Here is a 9940-nt window from a genome sequence, read left to right as displayed (position 1 = left end):
CGTCCAGTTATTAACAACACACTGTCATCAAACGCCCAAACCACAGCCTTCTGCTTCCTTCCCTCCCCCCACACACACACACACACACACACACACACACACACACACACACACACAAATACACAGTGTCTTACCTGAGCCACTTCTTCAAAGTCATCATGCCTCTTCTGCAGTGCCCTGGCTCGATGCAGGGACTTCCCGACCCCAGTATGTTTGCTGAGAAAGGCCTCGCCATGGTTTTCAATCCAGTCCAACACCTGACCAAAGAAGAAAGAAACAATGACTTCTTAGAAAGAATGACATGTGCCTTGAGTCTTTCTCACCCAATATGAGAGCAGTAGTTCAGGTGAAAATGTCTAATCCATTGTAAATACAAGTGACTTGAGCATAGTCATTGGCAACAGAGTAGACCCACACTTAACTAAATTCAACTCAGCCTTTTTGAGCTCTAGAATAGCTTTCCATTACTTTTTCAGTCTTTTTAGCCTTAGTTACTCCATTATTTTATTTATTTGTTGTTCTTGTTTTGGTACTGAAGACTGAACCAAGGGCCTCCCTCATGATAATCCATTATTTTAAACAAGCTACACAGGCTATCAGACATAGTTGAAGTTCCTCATTACTTCTACCTCACCATGTAAAGTCAACCACATTGGTAGGCAATTAGGTAACAGCAATGAGGGAGACTCGACCCTCACCATTCACCCCTTATTTCACCATAAAAATGGTCACAGAAGTGGTGACCGGTCACAAGGATCCTGTCACTATACTCCTGATGCCCTTCAATGTTCAGCCCCCTGCCAGATGCTTAAGATAGTTGCTCCCTGGACAATAGCTTCTTCTGTCTTCTCTCCACCTCTCTCTAACTAACCAACCAACCAACACAACCAACCAACCAACCAACCAACCAACCAAACAAACAAACAAGCAAACCAATGAAGTAGGTTAAGCTGTCTGTATCCTAAGATCCACAGTATTTAGCTTTCTAGCATGTAGAAGAGATCCCATATTCTCTCAGCCTTAAAAATCTAGTAATTTGGCCTAAAGATATTTTCTTCAGTGTTTAGAGAACATGGAGCAGTGGTAGCTGGGGCAGTAGAGGGACAAGTAAGGAGATGCTAAGGTGAGAAAATGCTTCCCTCAGGAACTCCTTGGAAGGTGCATAGGAACTCTGAGCAGGCCAAAGACTTTACTATCCATTTTACATTCTCACAAATGGCCTCACAAAAATGAAGGTGTCTCAGGGAAATAGGAAGCAGCTCATTTTCTGGTCTCTGAAGAACTGACACTCAGTAAATTAGGTGGTTACAATTAAATCAGAATTACAGTATAGCCATGTCTGTGATGCTCCTGCCACCATTCCACTGTGCCCTTTCCACTCCAATAGGTCTTGCCATTAACTAAACATTTGACTAATAATGCAACAGCTTTCTTAGACTCTAAGAGGACCTTTTCTTAAAAAGAGAGTTATTCAAATAAACTAGATCTATTTAAAAGAATGCTCTAATTCATTCCTGTTTTTATCTGATTTTCTTGTCACAGACAGAGGTAGACTGAATCATTCCATAGACTACATGTATGAGACTCTGCCTCATGGGACTCTGCTTCTGGCATCATTTCCTCAGACACTTGGGATAAATTAATTCCTGTAACAGGCAAAATATGGGAGTCTTCAAAGTCTCCCCTGCCAGTTTCAGAGTCCACACCAAATTCAGAGAAAAATGTGTGGGAATGTAAAACTGAGGTTCATCAAACATCCATGTGATGAGGATGAAGAATCAGGTAATTAGTCACCTGTTAAGAGGAAGAAAAGACCCACCCCCATGTCATGACTATTAATCTAAGCATTAGGGCATTAGGCACAGAGATTTAAAACACTTTATGTAAAATACTCTGCCCCCTGACACACGCTTAGAGACATTCTGGAGGTATACTTGTGAAAAGAAATTGTGGTCATGCTAGATTTCCAACTTTTCAAACTCTGAAAAAGCAACAAGGACTTAAAGAACTCTGAATGTTCTTTCCTAGAAAAGCTTGTATTTCTAAGAATTATTTACAGTGAACTATCTACCAAAAAGATCAGGAGTATACTTTTACTTGGTCCCATAGTTCTGTAGCATAAAGGGAATTGTCAGCTTCAGCATATAAAGACAAATACTTCTAGCCACAAGGTTTCTCATAATGTTATGGAACAAGTTTAGTGAGGTTTTAGGAGTTTGACACTATTTAAAATTTCATTTGCTCCTTCTGAAAATGAATTGATGTTTGGGGCTAATTTTTAAATTTTTATTTTTTAATTTTAAACATTAAAAAGGGTTCTGTATGTGCCATGGCACGTGTCTGAAACTCAGAGGACAACTCGTAGGAATCAGTTCTTTCTTTCTCCATGTGGAATTCAAGATTGACAGGCTTGGTGGCAAGTGCTCTTATCTGCTGAGTCATTTGCTAGCCTGGTATAAAATATACATATTTGTATATTTTACAATATGTCTCTCTCTATATATATATATGAATATATATGTATGTGCCATGGCACGTGTCTGAAACTCAGAGGACAACTCGTAGGAATCAGTTCTTTCTTTCTCCATGTGGAATTCAAGATTGACAGGCTTGGTGGCAAGTGCTCTTATCTGCTGAGTCATTTGCTAGCCTGGTATAAAATATACATATTTGTATATTTTACAATATGTCTCTCTCTATATATATATATGAATATATATATATGGGCTGGACTGAATATAGCTTGCCCTCTGACCTCTATGTGTATAGGAGACCTGGGTTTGAATCCCAGCACCCACATGGCAGCTAACAACTGTCCATAACTCCAGTCCCAGGGGATCCGACAGCCTCATCTGACCTCTGCCGGCATTGCACGACATGAGTGCACTTACCTACATATAGGCAATACATGCATACACATAAAATAAAAATAATAAATAAAATTAAAAAAAATATATATATATGAATTATTCTGTAACTTTTCTTGAATACTTTGGATATTAAGACAGAAATCTAATTTTAAAAATTTAGTTTTGAGCAATTGAATGTGACCTGTTTATTTTGCAATGTTTTCATAATATTTTTTGTATGTGTATATATGTGTATGTTCCCATGTGTGAGGGTATCTGTGTGTTGGTGGGTGCATGTGCATGTATGTGTATACACACATGTGGAAGCTGGAGGTCAACCTTGGGTGTCATTCCTCAGGAATTTCTATGCTGTTTTTTGAGATGAGATCTCTTGGAAGCCTGGAGCTTGCCAAATTGACTATACTCTTGCCATGAAGTCCCTGGGATCAGCCTGTTCCTGCCTCCCCAGCACTAGTATCACAAGCATACAGGACTGTACCTAGTTTTTTTAATGCTGGTTCTGGGAATCAAACTCAGGTCCTCATGCTTCCAAGGCAAGAACTTTACTAATTGAGCTGTCTCCTCAACCTCACAGAATTTTTATTTTACTTTTTATCTCTAGCTTTAAGAAAATTGGTCATTCTAAACCATATTGGTTGAAAAGGAATTTTTTAAGCACTGGCTCACACATAGTTCCATTTTTGCACTGCATGGGGGTGATTCTACAATTTTAAGACATTTTTAAAAGAGCAAGTTGTTTCCTTTTAAAGTTATTTTACTTTCTTTAAAACATCAATTCATTTTCAGTTAGGGGCGCTTAGTTTACTGGATTAACTATGCTTCATCACTTAAAAGTCCATTTTATATGTGAGAAGCTTTTACTCAGTTTAACATAGCTTCGGTTATTCTGTGATGTTATCTTGTAGCCACTCAGTACAGCTTCTACCAGAAGAACTGAAGCTGTGGGGAAAATGTGACACCAAGACAAGGATTCCAGAATTACGTAGAAATCAATTTAACAAATAAAAGAGCAAATGATTTAGCAAATGAATAAAATTATTTTGGAAATACATAAAAAAAAAGTACCCAAGGGCAGGTACATACGTGAGGTGCTATTTAAAATGCTGATTTCTGACTATTTGGTTTCAGATGATCCAGCTGGAACCCTTATCCCTTGATATATATATGGAGATAACATGCTCTCTTGATCCTGATCCCATGTCCTCCAGTGCTGGAGTGAAACCTAGCTTCCCAGGCAGACAGGCACAACAGGGAAACATGTTTCTTAGCAGACACTGGCAATGTTGACAATTACATTACACACCGGAAATTCACATGCAGCTCTGGGATGCTGGACATCCCTCAGTTTCTGGTGAGCTAGTTGAGGTGAGCCAGGCCCCAGTGTCAGAATGTCAATGAAGACGAAAGTGACTTCAGCTAAACCTTGGCGCCTACCTAAGTATAAATACCCAGCAAGGGAGTCCTTGCTCCCTTCCCCCTGTTTAATTTTTCTCATAAGAATAGGTTATACTTGAAATACTCCATGACCAATTACAGCCACGGTGGGAAAGGATGAGAGCTATCTGGATTTGCTGATTGTTTTGAGTTGGTGTTTAAGCATGTCCAGCACTAGAGATTCAGTTCTTTCTTTTTATTTTTTGTCTAAAGTAGCCAAAGATAGCAAAGAAGTATGGAACATGAATATTCACATATTCCAATGTTTATTTATTAGTCTTACTGTACCCTAATGCAAGGCACTAGAGCCACCCCATGGGCATGGGGATGCAGATAAGCAGGCGGAACTCAGTCTAACAAACACTAGTCACTAAATCACACAACTCTTCATTAACTGAAAAGTTGAAAACTGCCAATAGTAAGATGCTTTCTAGATGGAGTCAAGGAAGGTCTTTGAAGAACTGAGGTTTTGCTGCGATCCAAGAGGGAATAAGACCTAACTAACCTAGAAAAGGAAAGGAGACCTGCATGGCTTTAGTAGGAAGTGAACAGGTATAGCTCAGAGAAGTCTGAACAAACTACAATGAGTTCTTCTGTGCTGAATGAAAGATTCCAGTGCCCATTCTGAGAACCACTTACTGAAAAAGCAGAGAGAAACACCATCAGATCCCCACTGATAAACTATTGCTCTGGGTACTTTACTGAGAATCAACTGGAGAAAGCAAGAGTAAAGGTTAGAAAATGAGACAAAAGCAGAAATTCTGACAAGAGGTAGTGGCTGCTCAGATCTGGGGAAACAACTGCCAGGATTTGGTGACTGGATGTGGGGTTGATGTAGAGCGTGGTAAGGTCAACCCCCAGGGGCATGGCTTAAAGGTGAATGGAGGGTAGCACTGGTCACCAGACAGAATCAAGAGTGAGGTAGACTAGCGCAGAGATGATAGACTTCTTAATCTCTCCATCTACACTCACAGTGCTTTCATAATGACAGTGACACTTGTGACCCTGAACTTGAGTGGGAGGTATCCTCTAATGACAATTGTTAATTGGATGTGGCAAGCTTGTCTTTGGTTCCAAAGATATAATTTATATATTAAGGTTTAGAAATAAATGATTAAGTTGTTGATGTAGCTGGCACTAACTGGCGAAAAAAAAAAATCAGGGATGCCAAATCCATTCTAAAAATACAACTTCTGACTTAATGGAATGAATTCCTACTTTCTTGACAGACGTCTCCACTGTGTAGTTTTGAAAGGCTGGTTACAATGGACATACAAAACCCACAAAATCTGCTGACTGGCCCCACTCACTTTCAACTCCACTTCTAGTGAGTTCCCACCTCTTCTCCACACCCTGCTCTCTTGAGCTCTGTTCCCAGTGTTTCATTTCTCTTGAACAATCTAATCATTTTTCTCCTGGTTTTCACATCCATAGCTGCCTCTTCTTCATCCTTTAAGCTACACCTAAAATCACTATCTATAGACTAGGCTATCCTTTAATAACTCATCCAAGGTAGAATGGCTATTTCTCTTCTCTGACTTTTGTTTGGTTTCTGAGACAGGGTTTCATGTTGCCAGGCTGGTCTCAAACTCACTATGTAGCTAAGGCTATCCTTGAATTTCTGATCCTCCTTTCCTTATCTCCCAAGTCCTGGGATTATAGGCATATGCTACCACACCTAAACCACAATTACTAATTAAAACAAAGTATAATGACACATAGGTATGAAAATACCGCAATGAAACCCACTACTCCATGTGAGAAAAGAAAAAAATAAGATGTAAGGAAAACTCAACCTATTATTATGGTCCATGGACCTATCTCTTCCTTGGGACTGTGCCCTCCTCATAATCCCAGGATACAGCACAGCATTCGACACAGAGTGGTTGCTTAGTACATGCCCAATTGAACTCAAACTTATCCCTCCAGTATAGAAATCTGGGGGTGAGTATTACCTCCTCCATATTCCCACTGTTCACAGTCTGCATTCAAACTTGCCTCTTTGTATTTCTCTCTGCCCTCTCCACTGTCCCACTTGGCCAGTAGTTCCTAGGAGAATGAAAGGAATATGGGGTTTTCCACATTGAATCCCATCCACCTCTCTCTCCAACCATACAGCTTCCCTACTTGTACCTCCTGCTTGGGGCATGGGCAGTAGGTATTTATGGCCACAGAGTGGCACATATACCTGTAGCTGGGGTTCCTGTTCTCTCTGTTGAGCCACCTCATTCTAGAGAAGCCCAATTTTTCCCTGTCACTGCATAACATTTAGGTCAGCCCGGATTCACCACTATAGTGGGGAGAGAGTCTTGTAACAACTTATAAAACTCTTGTTCCTTTCTCCTGCCCTGACATTTCAACCAGAAATTATTAGTCTTTGCCTAGAACAGTCTTCTCTAAGAGATACATCCTGAACCAAGTTAGAGAGCTAATTATTCGTGGTTTCTTAACCACCCCTTTCTTTCTAATTGTGTTTATTCCATCTAACAAACAATCAAGATGAAATGTCTCCAAGGCAGGAAACAGTCCCTGCTCATAGCCAAGGAGGAGGGATTTGTCCTTTTGAAGGAAACTACTGCTCCCTGAACAGTTGCCAAGAGTACAACTGAACGGCTGGGAGGCAATCTTGGTTTCAAGCACTTTGTAGGCCAGTTCTGGACCCTCTTCTTAAGGCCATCCCCATATCCAGCTCTCTACATTGCTCAATATGGCAGTGTAACACACACACGCACACATGCACACATGCACGAGCACACACACACATGTACCCACACATATGTGCTTGGTTTGGGCACTGTTCTATTTCTACCTGTGGTATAAACTCCATGTAGACAGAGGTTCTGTTTAGTTCACTGCTGTGTTCTAAATGCTGAATAAATGGGTGAACTAAAAATATGACATAACAGTAAAAACCATGAAAGGAGATGGAGCTTTTTGAAAACAAATATGGAATCAGAACTCCATATTTGGAATTCTGTGACTCCCTCTTCTGACTTTCTTTGATAAATCTCCTTATTCAAAATAGTCTATTAAGTTTGGATGCTAATTTGACCCATGATAAGACAAACAAGGCATGTGATGAGTTGAGGACACCAAGGAACTCCTTTGTGTCAGTATCCCAGCTCCCCACCCCTCTGTGTAAGAAGTCATCATTCTGAGGTGGTTTATGTACCAGCAGGTGTCTGGAACACATTTTGTTGTTAAAGGCTCAAGTACACAGAATATGCAAGAGCATCAGGGAGAATCCATCAAATCATTACTCTTGTCTATTCAAAGGACACATTGGGTGCTATTTCCAAAGAACAGCCAGGACCACAAGCACCAGTCAAACAGTGACCTGAGAACACGCAGGCAGCACTTGAAGTACTCAATTATCAGCAACCCATTTTCTGCCCTCTCTTTGGGACAAGTATGTTCAAAATAAATGTCCTGCTATGGCAGGAGAAGCCATCATTTTTCTGGGAGGGCTGAGCTAAAACTCATTAGCAGATACAGTCTTTGTACTTTCTCTGAGAGTTGCAATCTTTTCTCCTGACAGACTCATGCTAGGTAGAAGACAGCTCAGATTCCCAGACTTCAAGTTTTATCCATAACTATGGCTCCTGACATCCCAAACTGAGCTGAAGTTGGGATACCCCCTTCTCACTAAAGTTTGAAATTGTTGTCAGAGGTTCTGAACTTTAAAATCATCTCAAGTTCTTTTAAAATATAGGCATCATTCATCTCTAGATTCAGAATCAAAAAGTGTGGAATAGGACCCGAAGACATGTTTAAGAAGCCCCCCACTCTGCTCAGCTGGCTGACTTTAACGCTAGGAACCCAAGGATCAGACTTTGAGAAACACAGTTCCATGTTCACTTGGCATCTCCTTTGTTTCTCTAACAAAATGGACAGCACTTTTTAGTGATTTTTAAATAAATGCTCTCAGATCTATGGAGTCCAATTATCCTTGTTCATGCTCTAAGGCCACATTCCATTACTATGGCTTTCAGTCTTTCCCTACTTCATCCTAGTCTACTTATCAGATGACCCAAGTTCATTCTGACCATGTTTCTCAGCTCAAAATCCTCCATTACTCCCTGTTAGTAATACCATGAACTCAAAATAGGTTATCAGAAAGAGGTGATCCTGAATAGTGACCGTCTTGTTACTCATAAGTGTAATTAAAAGACACTGAGGACATTAAATAGAAACTATGCACCAAGCAAGTCTAAAGATTCAGTATCCCCTAGGAAGAGACTTCCTCCCCTCACCGTCTCCTACACTCCAACCCACTTTCCACACAGCTGGGGGAGGTGCTGGTTCTTCCCTGCAAGGTGCTTACCATGGAACGACTACTTTTCAGCCAGGATAGCATTTGTGTTCAGAAAAGTAAAGAGCAGAGCAAACACCATGGAAAAAGGCTATGGTGGGGAATGGAAACAAGATAGGTAGAAAGTTGAACAGGAAAGGCAGGGTGAGTGTAGGACAGGAAATGGGCAGCCAGGAAGAAGAGGGTACTAGGGATCTATGAAGTTCCTGGGAAAGAAGGATATGAACATGTCAGAAGCCAGCCTCTACCCTGCAAAGGAACAAGTAGAGAGGAGTGGCATCCACTGTTCTCTTCTAACAAGGGGAAAAGGATGGAGTGTGATATCCTTGACTATAAAAATGAGAACATGAGTAATTGTTTGGGAATTTGTATTACAGAAAAATAATTGTAAGAGGGCAATCTTTCAATGGTGAGATACATGGAAAAATGGCAGGATATGAATGTGACTTGTTTTTGTGGCACAGAGGATTAATCTCAGGTTGTCAGTAGCAAAACATTAGGCAAGTCTCATTCTTTGGAATCAAGTAATCTACCAGGGCTCTTTGATTGGTGATAGTCTAGCACCAAATGCTAATCACCTTGAGATCAGGGGCTGTGTCTTTCTTATTCTCACCACTCAGCCTAGTGCTGTGGCATAGCAGAGAGGGCAACCACATGATCTCTGCTCTCAGGTGGACTTGGGTTTGACGCCATGATCTGCCACTACCTGTGGAACCAAAGTAAGTTTACTTAACCTTTCTAAGTCTCAATTTAATTCTCAGAAGGGTGGAGACCAAACTGTCACTAGCCTCACAGTGTTAGGAGACCAAATAAGAAAAGGTAAGTGAAGGGATTAGATGTCCAATCATATTTCTCATATAGATGGTGAATCCTGAGCTCTGAACAAGAGAACTTTTATGGGCATATTTAACATCAAGAGTTAGAACCAAACTTTGTTCTGTTGTTTGACTCTCCTTCCCAAAATCCTCACTATAGAAATGGTCTGTTTCAAATCATGAAGATCTGACTGGGTGCATAAGATGCTGCAAGCCTTTCCTTCTTGGACTTTAATCCTTCCTTTTTATAGGAAGACTTAGTTTCCAAACCCATCATGTTCTGGTCACCTTCTTATTGCTGATCATTTTTAGAGCAACCTGCCATGCTCACTTTTTACTATGCAAAGCTGTCAAACTGTTTATCTGATGATAAACTATTTTAGTCTGACTAATTTAGAGCTATGGTCACTAGAGCTAGTAAAAGGCTGACTATCTAGAATTTTAAAAATATCCTCAAATCCCTTTCAGACATTTTTTGGCAAACAAGAGTCCACAAAGTAAAAGCTATA

The 9940-nt window shown here is 40.5% G+C and overlaps 1 protein-coding gene across 25 annotated transcripts in view; it reads right to left on the bottom strand.

The window, feature by feature from the left end:
• Positions 1-9940, bottom strand: part of Kalrn (kalirin RhoGEF kinase) — a 700573-nt gene that overhangs the window by 362404 nt on the left and 328229 nt on the right. For all 25 annotated transcript variants that reach the window (XM_017800540.2, XM_029568193.1, XM_029568189.1 and 22 more), the window contains exon 10: positions 135-257. In XM_017800540.2, coding sequence (XP_017656029.1) covers positions 135-257 — 123 coding nt within the window. The remainder of the gene's footprint in view (positions 1-134; positions 258-9940) is intronic.

The sequence above is a fragment of the Nannospalax galili genome, unplaced genomic scaffold (genome assembly GCF_000622305.1).
Source record: "Nannospalax galili isolate Female #2095 unplaced genomic scaffold, S.galili_v1.0 scaffold18, whole genome shotgun sequence".
Lineage (NCBI taxonomy): Eukaryota > Metazoa > Chordata > Mammalia > Rodentia > Spalacidae > Nannospalax > Nannospalax galili.
The sequence above is the reverse complement of the archived record's forward strand: the minus strand, read 5'-3'. Positions and strand labels throughout refer to the sequence as shown.